The following is a 16,432-nucleotide window of genomic DNA, read 5'->3' on the forward strand; positions in this document are numbered from 1 at the left end:
CAAACTGTGTCACAAGTGACTCTAGCACATGTATGAACAGCAACAATTATAGCTTTAATCCAAAAGCCCATGTTTGCCCAGCCTCAATTAAACCATGTTTGGTTTAAGGTGTCTTGACAGGTATGCATACATATGCTCATTCCAAATCACATTTTGCCCTCCTAACTGAGCCTTGTGCAGTCCTAAATGGCATAAAACTATGTGAAAATATAAAAAGCATCTTAAATTATCTCTAGTGGTTCTAAGAGTAAGCTATATTATGAACTGGTCTGATATTTTAAAATTCTGTATTTGGTGAAGAATATTTATTTATTTTGTCTGTATGACTAGTTAATAACCTGTAATTAGCTAGCTTCTTGTTTTAGATTTCAGAGAACTTTTTCTTTGATTTAAACTCCGAACAAATGAAAAGCATGCTGCGACCTCATGTTCCCCCTGCGGCCATAACCACTTTGGCTCGTTCAGCCATCTTTTCTATTACACACCCTTCCCAAGATGTCTTTCTGGTAATAAAGGTAATATTTTTCTTCTCTTGTTCAAAAAGAGAATATTTTATGTGATGATAAAGGTTGGGAATGTAGCTGTCCAATATATGAGTATTTAAAAATTAAGAGATGAAAGTCATTTAAAAGTCTGCTGGAATATATAATTTCATAAGACCTGAATATTGTTCGTAGGTTATCATCTCTCTTTATATATGTAGGGAGAAATATACTAGGTGTAGTTGAAGAAATTGTTTTTAAGAGAAACAGCAGAGCCAAATAACAAAGCACTATATAAATACATATATATATATATACACACCATTCTTAAAGGAAATAAATCCTGACTGTTCTTTGGAAGGACAGCTACTGAAGCTGAAGTTCAAATACTTTGGTAACTTAAAGAGAAGCGAGGATTCATTAGAAAGGCCCCTCAGGTTGGAAAAGATGGAAGGCAAAAGAAGAAGGGGATAGCAAGAGTATGTGTGGTTAGATGGTGTTAACAACGCAATGAACATGAACTTGGGCAAACCCTGTGAGACAATGCATCGGAAAGTCTTCCGGACAGAGAGTCTTCCAGCAGCCGGCCCACCATAGAGAGCAGCCGATGCTGGAAGACTCGGCCCCGAGTTTTGGAGTTTGGAAGTTATGCATGGGGCGGGCGGTGGCAGGCAGCAGCGGGCAGCGGCAGTGCCCTGGGAGAGCTGCGCAAGGGCTTGGTGAGGCTCTGGGCGGAACAGGCGCTCGCGCAGCTCCCCTCTCCAGCCAAGCAGAGCTCCATGCATTGACCTAGGGGGTATCCCGAATGTGCCAAGCCACGGGAGCTGGGGGCAGGCAGAGCGCCACATGGCTTGGCACCTTAGGGATACCCCCTAGGTCAGTGAATGGCGCTCTGCCCGGCTGGAGAGGGGATTTGCTGAGCGGCTGCTCGTGAGCATGGTTACCTCATGGCTGCTTCACCCCTGAGCTGTGCCCGGCTCTTTGGGAGCCAGTTCACAAGGGAGCAGCCGCCCGGCAACTCTCCCCTCCGGCCAGGCAGAACGCCAACCTAGTGGTATACCGAAGGCGGCAAGCAACGTGAGCGCTCCCCCCCCCGGCTCCAGCGACTTGGCGCTTTCGGGGTAACGCTTGGTCAGTGAGTGGTGCTCTGCCTGGCCGGAGGGGGGGTTGTCCAGGGGGTTTATTTTGGGGGGTGGGCTTATATTTTTGCCCACGCGAAAAATGTGGCAAGGCTTTAGTTTCGGGACAGGTCATATTTTCGGGGAAACACGGTATCTAAATGCTGATTTTTATCCTTCCTCTCCTCCTGTGGTTACCCTACATTTGTAAGCGTTCCTTGATCATTCCAGGCCTTACATACGTAAGGAACACTTACTAATGGGCAAGGGCATAAGCTCTGCTAAATGAACAAATGAAAACAAGATGTATAATTAGGCTGGTCTCCCAGTAGGGAATTTTAGACAATTTTCATATTAATAAGAAGACTTAAATCCATAGCAAGCAAATATAAAAAGATGGGACTTCAAGCAGGACCTCCTTATTCTCTTAGTCAGAAATCTCACATTGGCAATTGGGAGATAAGGGATTGGCCTGTCCTCCTTTGTACAGATGTGACTGCACCTGCTTTTTACCTTTATGGCTGTGGCTTATATAACTAGTCACAAAAAAATAGCTGTAGAATTGAGTAATTGAATGGAAAGTTCGATTTCAATCATATATTGTGTATACGAAACATGCTTTCTATATCATACCAATCCTCCTTTCTGCCTCCTTTTCTTTGAGTAGCTGGAAAAGGTACTACAACAAGGAGATATTGGGGAATGTGCTGAGCCATATATGATTATGAAAGAAGCAGATGCTGCAAAGGTAAGCACTTTTTAAATTTTTCATCCAAAAGTAGATTGTGCCCTGCACCTAACAGTAGATTGTTACATACATTAAACAAAGGGGAGCAGTTCACATATAAGAGATACAAATCATGAATTGCAAGTCATTCTACTGACACATAGTGCAAAATGAAGCAATTTGCAGTAATTCCCATTCCCCTTGTATTTTAGCCTTTTGGAGATGCCAAAGTTGCTAAAGTTTTTATCTGTTCTGTTCTGCTTCTGAAACCCATTCTCATAAGTAATTTGCTTGAGTAAATTCTTGGGAGGATTTAGACATATTGCTCAATTAGATTTGACACTATGTGACTAAGCCAAAATCTTGTGTCTTGACTCTTTCCTCTTTGCATCATGTCCCCATTCTTCCTCTTTAAATGAAAATTTGTGGTTTACTGTTGCCCCATAACATAATTATGTGCTATAATAAATGGAAAGCTACCAAGATAATGGTTTGAAATTCTGCTCTGTAAAAAAATAGAAGAAGCCCTCAACTTATGTCCACAATTGAGCCCAAAATTTCTTTTTCTCAGTGACATGGTTGTTAAATGAGCTTTGTCCCATTTTATGACTTTTCTTGCCACAGTGTTGTTGTTAAGTGCAGTTGTTCAGTTAGTAGCACGGTTGTTCAAGTGAATCTGGCTTCCCCATCGATTTTGTTTGTCAAAAGGTCACAAAAGATGATCACATGACCCCAAGACACTGCCGCTGACATAAATATGATTCAGTTGCCAAGCATCCAAATCCAAATTTCACACTTACAACCATTGCACAATTCCCATAGTTGTAAGTGTGAAAAACAGCCATAAGTCACTATTTTCAGTGCTGTTGTAACTTCAACAATAAAATATTGTTAATACTTTTGAGGTCTTGGCATAAATCTAAAAAGAATTCTGAATAAATAATAGCTCTGTTTGAGCTGCTTTTTTATAATCTTGCATCAGTCTCCTTTTGTTTGGTTGCAACAGATAATTTCTCTTGTAGATACAGTGTAACTTGTAATTGTCTAGAGATATATTGTGAGAATTCTTTTAGTGACTTAATTGTAAATTCTGTGGTTTTCACTTTCAACTAGAGGCAAGTCCTTTCATTCGACCATGCATATTTAAACCACATTTAAAGGTTAATTGCATTACTTAGCACAATATTAGGAAAAATCTTTAATTCATGTGAGGAATATATACAATCAAATGCTTCAATTAAAAAAATCCTTTTTATTTCCTACAGTATATGAAAAAAAATTCTTAGAAATATGCCAAGTTTCAGCTTTTAAACATGAACTGACATGTTATAATTAGCAGATAACTATTAATGTTTTTGAAATATTTCAATTGTGTGAACAGGTTTGTTTGCTTTTTATTTTTGCAGAACAAGGAAAAACTAGACAAACTGAAAAGCCAATCAGAACAATTTTGCCAAAGACTTGGCAAATATCGCATGCCTTTTGCGTGGACTGCTATTCATTTAATGAATATAGTCAGCAGTGCTGGAAGTTTGGAAAGAGATTCTGCAGAAGTAGAAATTGCCACTGGAGGTAGATATCTAAACATTACAAAAAATTGAAAATAAGTCTTAGCAAAAAACCAATCCCGTGTTTCACCGAAAATAAGACAGGGTCTTATTTTCTTTTGCCCCAAGAAATATGGCCTTGGGCTTATTATAGGGGTAGGGCTTATTGTTTTGGGGTTGCCGGGCAGCTGCTCCCTTGCGAACTGGCTCCTGAAGAGCCGGTCACAGCCTCAGGGGCGAAGTAGCCATGAGGTGACCATGCTCACAAGCAACCGTCCGGCAAACCCCCTCTCCAGCCGGGCAGAGCACCGCTCACTGACCTAGGGGGTATTCCTAAGGTGCCAAGGCATGTGGCACTCTGCCCGCTCCCCCGCTCCTGTGGCTTGGCACATTAGGGATATCCCCTAGGTCAATGCATGGAGCTCTGCCCGGCTGGAAAAGGGAGTTGCGCGAGCGGCTGTTCCGCCCCCAGCAAGCATGCCTCCCAGCCTCACCATTCCCTGGCCCAACTCTCACTGCAGGGCCAGGGCACGACCGCCATGCTCCAAGCATAACTTCTTCTCCTGCTTCCAAACTCCAAAACTTGGCTGCCGAGTCTTCCAGCAGTGGCCGCTCTAGGAGTCGCTCTATGGTTGTGGGCCGGCTTCCAGACAGAGAGTCTTCCGGACAGAGAGTGTTCCAGCAGCCAGCCCACAACCATAGAGCGCACTCTTAGAGTGGCCACTGCTGGAAGACTCGGCAGACGAGTTTTGGAGTTTGGAAGCCGGAGAAGAAGTTATGATTGCAGTGCGGCAGTGACGGCAGCACCCTGGCCCTGCAGGGAGAGCTGGGCCAGGGTATGGTGAGGCTGGGAGGCATGCTTGCTGGGGGCAGAAGAGCCGCTCGCGCAACCCACCTCTCCAGCCCGGCAGAGCTCCATGCACTGACCTAGGGGGTATCCCTAATGTGCCAAGCCGCGGGAGCTGGAGGGCGGGCAGAGTGCCACATGGCTTGGTGCCTACGGGATACCGCTAGGTCAGTGAGCGGTGCTCTGCCTGGCCGGAGGGGGGGTTGTCCAGGGGGTTTATTTTCGGGGGTGGGCTTATATTTTTGCCCACGCGAAAAATGTGGCAAGGCATTAGTTTCAGGACAGATTGTATTTTCGGGGAAACACGGTATGTGAAATTGTTTGCTTTTTAAAAACTACTTACTTACTAGCCGCAATATTTGTTTTGAGTTATGTACTATCTGTCACTTTAAAAAACAGCATTTCATTACTAGTGGAAATAAATGCACATATAGTATATATTTAGAATATAGAATATGCTGCTGAAAAGAAGCAAATGAATTAGAGATGCAAAGGACTGCAGATTTTGCTGCTGAAAAGCTAGGTTACCTAGTGGGTTTTAGTGTCTGGTGAATTTTAATATTTTTGGAACGTGGAGTCCTTGGTGCTCTCTGAGCTTGGTTGCTTTCTTGCAGATGTTTCATTACCCAAGTAGGTAACATCTTCAAGGCTGGAAGGGAATGGGGTTTGTAATGTCTGAACAGAATTTACCTTCCTTTTTCTTTTCTTTTCATCTGGTTCAGATAATTCTTCCCCTTCCCTTATCCTAATCCAAGTTTATTCTATTTTGTTGCCTCTTTCTTTCTTTCTTTCTTTCTTTCTTTCTTTCTTTCTTTCTTTCTTTCTTTCTTTCTTTTCTCTCTCTCTCTCTCTCTCTCTCTCTCTCTCCCTCCCTCCCTCCCTCCCTCCCTCCCTCCCTCCCTCCCTCCATTTTGGAAGCTGCCCATTTCAGTCAATGATACTGGTGTCGACTCTTAAAGCTAAGTTACCTGAGTTAATTAGGGCATCTTACAGAAACCTGACAACTGGATGGCTTACAATTCAAAAAGAAAAAAAACATAATTAAAAATACTAAAAACATTTTAAACCAATAAAAAACACTAAATCCTTCAGATTAAATATACATAGGAGCAAGCTACTTGGCCAGATAGCAATATAGCCAATTGGGTCCTTAACATATTCAGCATCAGAGGCAGAGGTACCCAGCCAAGTTTTTAAGCCTTTATGAAAGGCTTAGAGATTTAGGGCCAAGTACAAATAACTGTTGGGGGAGACTAAAGGGGAAGTTGACAAAAAGGGCAAATATTGCTGGATATCAACCTCTTCCAGAAATAGATTAGTTCTTCCTTTCATAAAACAGAGAGCTAAGTTTGGTAGTGGTTAAGGTGCTGACCTAGAAACCGGAAATGGTTAGTTCCAGTCCTGCCTTAGGCAAGAAAGCTGGCTGGGTGACTTTGAGCTAGTCATACTTTCTCAGCCCAGCTCATCTCACTGGTTTCTTGCTGTAGAGACAACAGACAGAAGTATTAGGTATGTTGCTATACATACACACACAATAAATATAATAATAATGTAGAACTGCTGCATTTCTTTTGACCGTCACAGAGTTTGGATTCAGTCAGTGGTGGGTTCCGGATCTCGTCGCAACCGGTAAGCTGCAACGAGGCTGGGCATCCAGCACGTGCACTGTGCACAAATGCGCACCCACTGCCCTGCGATGCTCCAGCTGCTCGGCGGAGCTTTGAGCAGGCGCCGTATGCTGTGTGCGCATGCGCAAATGGCCCGGTTGGCTCAAATACAGGTAAGGAACATGGGTGGGCCCTCCAAAGCACTGTTCCAGTATGGTGCCCCTTACTGGGGCGTACCTGCCCCTTACTGGGGCATACCTGCCGGAACCCACCACTGGATTGAGTATGCTACACAATACATATTTATTAACTTGCATTTCATTTTTTTCATTTTTAATAAGTCTGTCCTCCTTCCCTCCATTCATCCCTCCAATAAAGCTGCCTCAACTCAGAGACAAACTAGCTGAATGGTATTTTATTTATTTATTCAGTTTATATTGCCTTCCATCTCACATACGTACATGGTATTGGGTGGCTTATAAAGTTAAAAACACACCACAAAGTACAAAAATAACCAGATACGTGAAAACATTCAGCGTTACAAACAATTAAAAAAAACTGTGAAAACCATAAAAAACATAATCAGCATACAATTAAAACCAACACTAGCCAGACATTTCAAATATTCACACCACCAACTTATCTTACGGGATTCTATGGGAAAAGCCAGTTTGTAAAGAAATACTTAAACGCTTGAAGGCCACAGAGAAGACTCCATGATGCTGCCCAGTGAATGAGATTTGAAGTTCAGGATGAGCAGAAATAATGAAGGAGAGGCAGTCTCTGAGCCAGATTCAGTGTCATAAAGGAGTTTACAGTTGGTGACCGCCATTTTGTGATTGGAAGCTCAGTTGCAAAGTTCACATAGCAGAGATATTTCAAGGACTTACCAAGATGTATCCGTAACTTTTTCTGATGAATAGTGGGGAAGAAATATAACATTTTCCACTGCTCATTCTGCACAAGCTGAAGATCTAAAGTGGTCTTCAGAGATAGCTTTATGTAGAGCACATTGCAGTCATCCATATTTGAAGTGACCAAATATGAGTGACCATGAGGAGAGATGAGCAATTTGGTCGTTAGATGATTCTGTGCAAAGAACCAATCACTGCTATTTGTTCCTTGAGCAGGCAGGTTGTGTGAGTTCTGGATAAATACACATCAGCTCTGTGCAACTCCATTCAGAGCCAAAGATCAAAAATCAACAGGACCAGACAATTTGTGCACCCATAAATATTTGGTCTTTTTCAGGAGTAAACTTTAGCTTGTTCCTCCCATCCAGGCCCAGGAAACTTCCAGACACAGACATGAATTGACATAGCAAAATTAGTACACTGGAGATACCTGATCTCATGTCGCTGAATAGAAGCCTGTAATTTCATGTAAATGATTAATAGGAGAGGTGAGAATATCAAGCCCTGAGGTACCCTGCAAACCATGTGGTTGGATAGACCTCCCTCCACTTGGCAACATAAACTGGAACTGGTCACAGAGAAGAAAAACTACTTCAACAACATGCTTACTACTTCATGGATCCAAGTTCACATTTTTTTTCCAGGAAGACTTTAGCCACTAGGAATTGGCATTAAGAGAAGAATAGCTACGTTTTCCTGCTCTTAGCACCAAGTGTAATTTATTACACGGTTTCTTACATATGCTTGGTCTGATTCTACTCTTGTCTTTTTTTCAGTAGCATCTAGGCATTCCTTCTACTAGGCATTCCTTCTACTATTCCATCTCTCACAACCCTTTGGAATACCGAGGAGTACTACAGGACTCACACACAGAAAAGTGCATTGATATAATTGGACACAGGATCCTCAGTGCACATCTATTTCAGATGGAGACCAAGACCATCAGATCCCCAGGAAAAGAAATCCCAGCCTTTCTAAAATCCATCTGGGTTTATTAGTCACTTGGGACAGACTAATTACATGGCTTCTGACTTTTCTGTGGACAGAGGGCAGCACTAGCAAGCCAAAAGGAAAGTGATTTGTCCTTTATAAAGAACTGATGGTAATGTAATCCATCTTCAGTTCACAATTGCCCAGACACACACACACACACAAAAGTAGATCCAGTATGTGATCCTTGATACATATTGGACCAATGGTGGGATACGCCTGGTATGCCCTGTGCCTGCTGGGAGCACCATTCCAGGTACCATTCCAGTATGGTGCTCCGGAGAGACCACCCACCCACAGTCCTCCTTACCTGTATTTGAGACGATCGGGGCTTTGGCGCACATGCATGGAGCATATGACAGCTGCGCAACGCTCCACCAAGCAGCTGGAGTGTCGCGGGTGATAAGTATGCATGTGCAGGTTGCGCGCGTGCTGGACTCCCGGCCCCATTGCAGCATACCGGTTGCAACAGGATCCGGAACCCACCACTGTATTGGACCCTCAAAAATTTGGTTCAGACCACAATGGCCATAACTACTGTGGCACACCAGCTTTATGACACACACGGGCAAGTTAACATTTCCACCAATTAACAGTTTCGCAAATCAACCTGCTTCCTAGGGACTGCCTAGGACAGTGATGGCGAACCTTTTCAGCACCAAGTGCCTAAATCGAAATGCGTGTGTATGTACGCGCATGCATGTGCCGGAGTGCTGAAAACCCGAAGGCCTGCTGGCCAGCAATGTGCACGCCTGTTTTTGGGGCGTTTTTGGCCATTTGTCCAGCCGTTTAGGGGCATTTTTCAGCCTGTTTTCAGGCTGTTTTCCAGCACTCCAGTCCCCACAGAGACCAGCTGGCCGGCACGCATGAAACCAGAAGAGCAACTGGCTATGGCACATGTGTCCACAGAGAAGGCTCTGCGTGCCACCTCTGGCACGCGTGCCACAGGTTCACCATCACAGACCTAGGATCTCATAACATGTTATCTATGGCATAGATCCTCTAAAAGTTCTAAAGGCATTTGGATGACTGCTGTTACTCCAAACTTTGGGGTTGCAACTGGTGCCAAAGCCAAAACTCAGATAAGCCTATCTGCAAGAGGTGATCACCCAGTCTGAGTGATTCATCTCAAATTAGTTGTCTCATCCATTATAAGATCATGGGTCTTGTCACTGCTTTATTATATATCTTCCTGGCATTTACCAGGCCTTCTGAGGATCCTTGTGTACAGCTCATGAAATAAAATGGATAATCCTGCAATAAAAAATAGAATGATCTTTTAGGGATTTTATTCCTAGTCCATCTGCTGTTTTCTAAAACTATTCTGCTAAATCCTGTGAAAATGTTACTGACTGGCAAACTCACAAGAGTGATTTTATTATTGCAAAGCATCATGGAGTATTTTATTGTTGGATACTAGTATTCAGTGTATTCAGAATTTTGCTTATTTATAGTTCCTGTTTCTAAACCACCCAGATTTTTCATAATGACTAACTTCATCATTTTTTTTGAGAAACAAAGACATAAATTGCCATGTGATTTATAATAAGTACAAGCCACTTGGTGTGGTTGTTGTGAAGGAAGTAAGGATAATGACTGCTTTGTGCATTTTTGATGCCTCAGGAGCAAAATTGTGTTAGCATAACTGTCTCTTTATCTTGTTTTTCCCAAAGCTCATACAACTAACTTTCAAAAGTTAATTATGAAAGTTTTATTTCTCTTACTTTTTTTTTTAAAGAACGCAAAGGATCTTGGTCTGAAAGAAGAAATTCTAGCATTGTTGGTAGGCGATCTCTAGAAAGAACTACTAGTGGCGACGAGGCCTGTAACCTGACTAATTTTAGACCAGCTACTTTGACAGTGACAAACTTCTTTAAACAGGTATTCCACCAATCTTGATATATTTACACTTGCCACAACTAGTCATATGTTGTTATTGTTATTATTTTAGAATATGTTATCCTAATTAGCTAAAGTTTCATCAGGCCTTCAAGAACTTCCCCATTGACTTTGCTTGTCAGAAGGTAGCAAAAGGTGATCCCATGACCCCAGGAGACTGCAACTGTTATAAATATGAGCCAGTTGCCAAGCATGCAAATTGTGATCACGTGACTATAGGGAAGTTGCAATAGTCATAAGTGTGAAAAATGATCAAGTCACTTTTTTCAGTGCCGTTGTACATTCGAATTGTCATTAAATGAATGGTTGTAAGTCAAGGACTACTGTTTAGAGGAGGACAACGTGGAATAGTTGGAGACTTGAATAGGTGGAGACTTGTTACATGGCTGGAAATGATTGCTTCCTTTATTTATCAACTATAGGAAGGTGACCGGTTGAGTGATGAAGATTTATACAAATTCCTTGCGGATATGAAGAGGCCTTCTTCTGTTTTAAGACGCCTGAGACCTATCACAGGTATAGTGTACATATCACCGCTGAAAAACATTGAAGTTCAGTTTTTGTTTTCTAGGCAAATGGCTATTTTAAAGTTTGATTATACTATAATTTGTCATTTCATAGCTCAGTTGAAGATTGATATTTCTCCAGCCCCAGAGAACCCACACTATTGTCTAACTCCAGAGCTGTTGCAAGTAAAACTTTACCCAGATAGTAGAGTTCGACCAACAAGAGAGATCTTGGAATTTCCTGCAAGAGATGTTTATATTCCAAATACAACTTACAGGTAAGAAAAAATTTTTTTTTTTTTAGCATATTCAAGTTTTGCAAACTTATCTTATATTCTGTTATCCTTCAAGCAAACATAGTTGGCTGAGGCAAATTGTATAGAGGTTGTGGAACACATTGAGACAAATTACTTTTTCAGTAATTGACTAATTATTGATATAGATGATAGATTTTACATTCCTCATTGAACCTAAACAATGTTCACCTTACGCTGTTGTTCTTGAATTGTATCAGTCAATTTGAATCACTAGTTTCACTAGTTTTCAGTTTAGTATTCAGAAGAGCACTTATGACACCAAAAGGTTAATTACCAGAATTTATTTTTTCTGTTCATTTAATTTGAATAGTTAAAAGTTGAGTAGAAAAGAATCTTTCCTCTTTGGTCTTTACATTCCTAGATATAACCTAAATGTTGAATTAACCTTGTTTTGCTTGAATTCCACATATTCTTTAGCTGTGTAATATCACCACTAGATTAAAAAAAACACATCATTGCTAAGGGAATATGTGTGAATAGAATGGAATATTTAAATTATATGATTATAATTTAAATATTCCATTTAAATTATAGGAAAGGTACTAGTACTGCTACATACTTTAGTGTGCTACTCCAGTAAGATATGGGTGAAGGAAATACAACAATGGGGGAAATTGTGTACTTCTATTGTTAATTATACTAGTTCAAGAATGGATTGCATTTTTCATGGTATTTTGATTTTAAAAATGTAGGGTCAGCTTATCTAAGGATAGGCTTATATGCGAGCATATATAATACAGTACTATATTGGGTCTAGAAAAATGCAGACAAACCTTTAGGTAAGTGGTTCCCAACCTTTTTTTGGCCATGCCCCACCTAAGCATCTCTAAAATCCCCCCCCCCCCCGGGTGACATATAATTCTTACTTTACTCAAAAAGTGAACTCTACTCATGTGGAGGAAGCCTTGGCCACTGGTTTAAACAAGGTTCAAATTTCCCCCATTAAAAATCAAATTGCCCCACATTGGGAACCACTGCTCTAGATGGTGCAAAGATATAATAAATGAACTCTGCTTTCATCTGTTGGTTATCCAGGTGTTTGCTACCAGCTTTGATAGCTATAACTGTGCTTTAGTTCTTTTCCACTGCAAATAATATGGACATTTATCATGCTTAAGTAACCTAGTTCTATATTATGAATGTGATACGACAACTAGAGAGGCATGCTGCCTGTCTCACAATGCTGAAAACAGGGTCATTTAAACAAAGACAAAGACCATTATTTTGCAAATAGAAGGTATTGGGCTCTGGTTGCTGGTATAGGTATTGGCTGCTTGCTAGATGTTTTGTCACCACTTGCTTAGCACAGCTTCCTGCAGCTTCAGCTAACTTCTGTTTTGGGGGAGTAAAAGAGCTTTCCCATTTCTTTTCTTTGCTCCCACATCAACCAACCAATTCCTTTGATATTAATCAATTGATAGTCAAAAAATGTCAACCTGATCTTTCTTCTAAAAACTGTGGGCCCGAAAAGAATAGGTTTTCTGATGGAATTTGTTGAACTCTTAGCTAATCAAATTTGTGCATTGTTATTACCGTTTTTGATGCGCCTTTTACCCAAAGCAAGAACAATATCATGTGCCTAGAATAGTATGTCAAAATTAAATCTTTGGTCTTCTCATTATAATCTTACTGAAAAACCACTTCCTTTTGGGTGTATCTATGTGTTGTGTATGTGTGTGTGCATGCATGCGTGCCCCTTTGAGCAGTGGTGGGATGCAAAATGAGTGGTTCAAGGTCACCCACCTGGCTTTGCGCTTAAGTCAAGACTAGAAATCACATTTTTCCAATTGCTAGCTCCTCACCACTACATCAAACTGTTTTTTCCCTCTAGCTTAGAACCTTGTCCATTAACATACAAATTATCAAAAAATGCAATACTTCTTCGAGAAACATTTTGCTAGGGAAACTTGTGGAGCAACCTTCTTGAAAACTTGAGAGTTCTTGGAGGGAGCAAGCCAAATTTATAATTTCTGAAGGAGAAATTTAATCATCTTCAATGCCATATCAGGAAGAACGTTTGGGAGGTAATTTTATCTCTTACAACTATATATGTTTTAGGGATTAGGGAAGAGGGATAATAGTTGCAGTCAACCAACCATTAGGTAGTGTGTAATAAATCAATGCGAGTAAAAGTCCTAGCAAGGACAGAATGGTACCGAATAATATATCTATAATAAAATCATGAAAACTTTATGCCAGATTTTTTTTTCTATTGAGGTTATGGTTTACATCTGAATTATCTGTCACCTTTCAAAGAGAAGGAATAAACCACCAGCTGCTTCGCGTACTGTATTCATTTAGTTGCAGATTAAAACTCCCTTCTCCTTTATATTTTCTAGATTGTTGCATAGTAATACAACATGTTTACTCAAATAATATTCTGGGGAGCAGACTAATATATAGGAAAATATCCTATCCTCCAGATAAAGTTCCCCAATATCTGATATTTTAGGATACAACCTTTGAATCAGAATGCCTAATTACTAAAAGACGTTTCCTTGATTTAAAAGCACTGATTTCTAAATTTAAAACAGTGTTACATAATTTTGATTTAGGATTCTGCACTGTATGGGCATTTCATGTTGACTTTTAAAATCCTTCATTATAGATATAATATTTTAGTATCATATTGTGATATAATTACCACCAAAGTTAGTTATTATTGTAAACTGAAAGATGGTATAAATGAAATATAGCTCTATAGTCTTTTTATTGAACTATTAAAATGATTCAGATGGGTACAGATTTTTAATTAGATAATACACAATTTTATAATGTAATTGCCCAGATAAAACGATAATAACTCAGCCTAAAAAAGAAAACTCACATTCAAAAGGCACTTCTGTGAAGATCTGAACTGCAAGCATGAAACATATTTTGTATGCATTGTCTATTAACATACCATAGTTTTTCTTTTAGCAATGTGCTTATTATCATAGCATATAATCTATGTTGTTGGCATGTATTAGAAAAAAATATTTAGATGGGATGTATTGTTTACATCTATCTGAAAGCCCACTGATTAAAACAAAATTGCTGATGTAAATCTAAGGGTTGTTTTTCCACTTTAGCAAGTAATTTTCATGGTTTTATAAACCATCAGTTTGTTTTCAAAATACATTGCAGTTTATTTGTTCATCAAAAATCATAAAGCAAGTTAACCATTTTCCAGTAGACTCGAGGGAGGGGCAATTCCTGGGATATTCTCACAGCCTGATTGGTCCAAAGACTGAGGAAAATTTCTTTTAACCTCCTCCTTTCCCTGTTGGCTCCCAGTTCCTCTCAGTCTTTTGGTCCAAGTACTGCTTTTGGTTCCCAGAGAGAGTGAGTAAATTCTACTATTTAATTCTGATTCGGTCTATTTGCTACTTTAAAAACCAAACCATTGAGCTGGCTCAGCTGATAAGGAGGAGAGCCTGTGGCTTAGTGGCTAAGACTCCTGCCTAATATGTAATACAGCCCAGGTTCAAATCCCAGTAAGGGTATGGCTAGCTGATGAGAGCTAAATAGCTTGAAATAGATCTATACTAGTCTCCCTTTATTTATTTATCAGCACAAATACAACACAAATATAAAAAGGCAACATTAAAAATAGACTTCCTTCAGAAAGATTTGGAGGGGGGTCTCTCCCACAACACCTTGCGGCGCCAGGTGGCAGCCTTTGCCTCGGTTCTTCCAGGGAATGACCATTCATCTCTGGCCCACCATCCTCTGGTCAAGAGATTCCTGAGGGGAGCTGCTAATTTAGGGCCCCCTCCCATCCACGGGTTCCCAACTTGGGACTTCCCCCTAGTTCTTAGGACGTTGATGGGGGAACCCTTCAAACCCTTGCACACTGTCCATCTTAGGTTCCTATCTCTCAAGATGGCATTCCTTGTCGCCGTGACTTCAGCCAGACGCATTTCCGAGTTAGGGGCATTGTCATCCAAGGACGACCTCTCCCAGTTTCACCAGGATAGGGTGATCCTACGATTGGACCCCACCTTTCTCCCTAAGGTCAATTCGCCTTTCCACTGAGCGCAAGAGGTCATCCTTCCCAATTTCTGCCCGGCTCCCTCCCATGAGAGGTAGCACCTCTGGCACCATCTGGATGTTTGGCGTACTTCACGCATTTATCAGTGATACACGTCTTCCTTCCGTAGGTCTGAGGCCCTCTTTATTTCATTCCAGCCTGGCTCCTTGGGAGCCAGAGTTTCCTCTGCCACTATTGGCAGGTGGTTACGTCAGGCCATTTCTACGGCCTATGAGTAGTCCTCGGGCTGCCCCCCCCTTCGGGAATTCCGGCCCACTCCACATGGAGTGCCGCTACTACAGCGAAGTACAGCCACAAGGGCTCCATTCGAAGACATTTGTCGGGTGGCTACTTGGTCATCCCCGACTCCGTTCATTTGACACTATCAGCTGGATGCTTTTATATTGGCTGAGACGTCCTTTGGGCGTAATGTTCTACAACAGGTAGCAACTGCCCCTCACCCCGGGTCATAGTTTCCCTCCCAGGGACTGAGCTTGGGTATGTCCCAAGAGTCGCCCCTCCCTCGAGTCTACTGGAAAAATAACGTTGGTCCTTACCTGAATGTTTCTTTTCAGTAGACAAGAGGGAGGGGTGACTCCTGGGATATTCTCACAGCCTGATTGGTCCAAAGACTGAGGGAAATTTCTTTTAACCTCCTCCTTTGCCTGTTGGCTCCCAGTTCCTCAAAGTTGCATGACCAGAAACAGGCTGCCAAAAAACCAGACAATAGCAAGGACAAACACCCCACTGCCCCTCATCCCAACTGACTATCACCTGCGTCTAACTGGGGCGGGATGTCACCGTGTTTCTGAACGATAATGTAGTTATCTGTATTGTGATCTCAATAATTTATAATTTACAATTTTGAAATAACAAGGAACTACTTGAAGTTATCTTCTTAGTCGAAACCAATTTTAAGAAGCCATTATGATACGAAGGCATTTATATTATTAGGAAAGTGAGGAGGAATATTAGGCACACAGTGAGAGGTTTCACTCACCTCAGAACTAGATAGTTACATCTTCCAGGATGATATTTTTGACATTTCTCCCAAAGGGTGAATGTCGGGAGTGTCAGAGCAATACTCCAGGATTCCCAACCAGTTGGTTTACTTAAATACATGAACCCAATATATATAGACACCACAGAGAGGGAACACAAAGTGAGGAAAGGCTGCTATGTATAGAAAAAAAATGAATAAAGGGGTTCACTTTGCAGTGTTGTACAATCCCAATGGGATGGAATCAATGTTCATGTTCCAGCTGGACATTTTGAACACGAGGGTAATTTGTTTTCTCTAATTCATTACAGTGGAAGGTCTTACTTGGATTGGGGGGATATAGGCATGTTATAAATAGAGCTGTATAGCTCGGAGCAACATAACTTGCATATTCCCCCTTAAATTACTTCTGCTTTTAGGTGTCTCCATTGCTTCCTACTTAAGAGCTGGAAAATCCGGGATCTAT

The 16,432-nt window shown here is 41.2% G+C and overlaps 1 protein-coding gene across 9 annotated transcripts in view; it reads left to right on the top strand.

The window, feature by feature from the left end:
• DOCK7 (dedicator of cytokinesis 7) overlaps positions 1–16,432 on the top strand; it is a gene marked incomplete at its 3' end in the record, with an annotated part of 182,067 nt that overhangs the window by 76,139 nt on the left and 89,496 nt on the right. For all 9 annotated transcript variants that reach the window (XM_081946639.1, XM_081946640.1, XM_081946644.1 and 6 more), the window contains exons 9-14: positions 366–515; positions 2,268–2,348; positions 3,734–3,899; positions 9,971–10,113; positions 10,554–10,647; positions 10,753–10,915. In XM_081946639.1, coding sequence (XP_081802765.1) covers positions 366–515; positions 2,268–2,348; positions 3,734–3,899; positions 9,971–10,113; positions 10,554–10,647; positions 10,753–10,915 — 797 coding nt within the window. The remainder of the gene's footprint in view (positions 1–365; positions 516–2,267; positions 2,349–3,733; positions 3,900–9,970; positions 10,114–10,553; positions 10,648–10,752; positions 10,916–16,432) is intronic.

The sequence above is a fragment of the Natrix helvetica genome (assembly GCF_964273705.1).
Source record: "Natrix helvetica genome assembly, chromosome: 3".
Lineage (NCBI taxonomy): Eukaryota > Metazoa > Chordata > Lepidosauria > Squamata > Natricidae > Natrix > Natrix helvetica.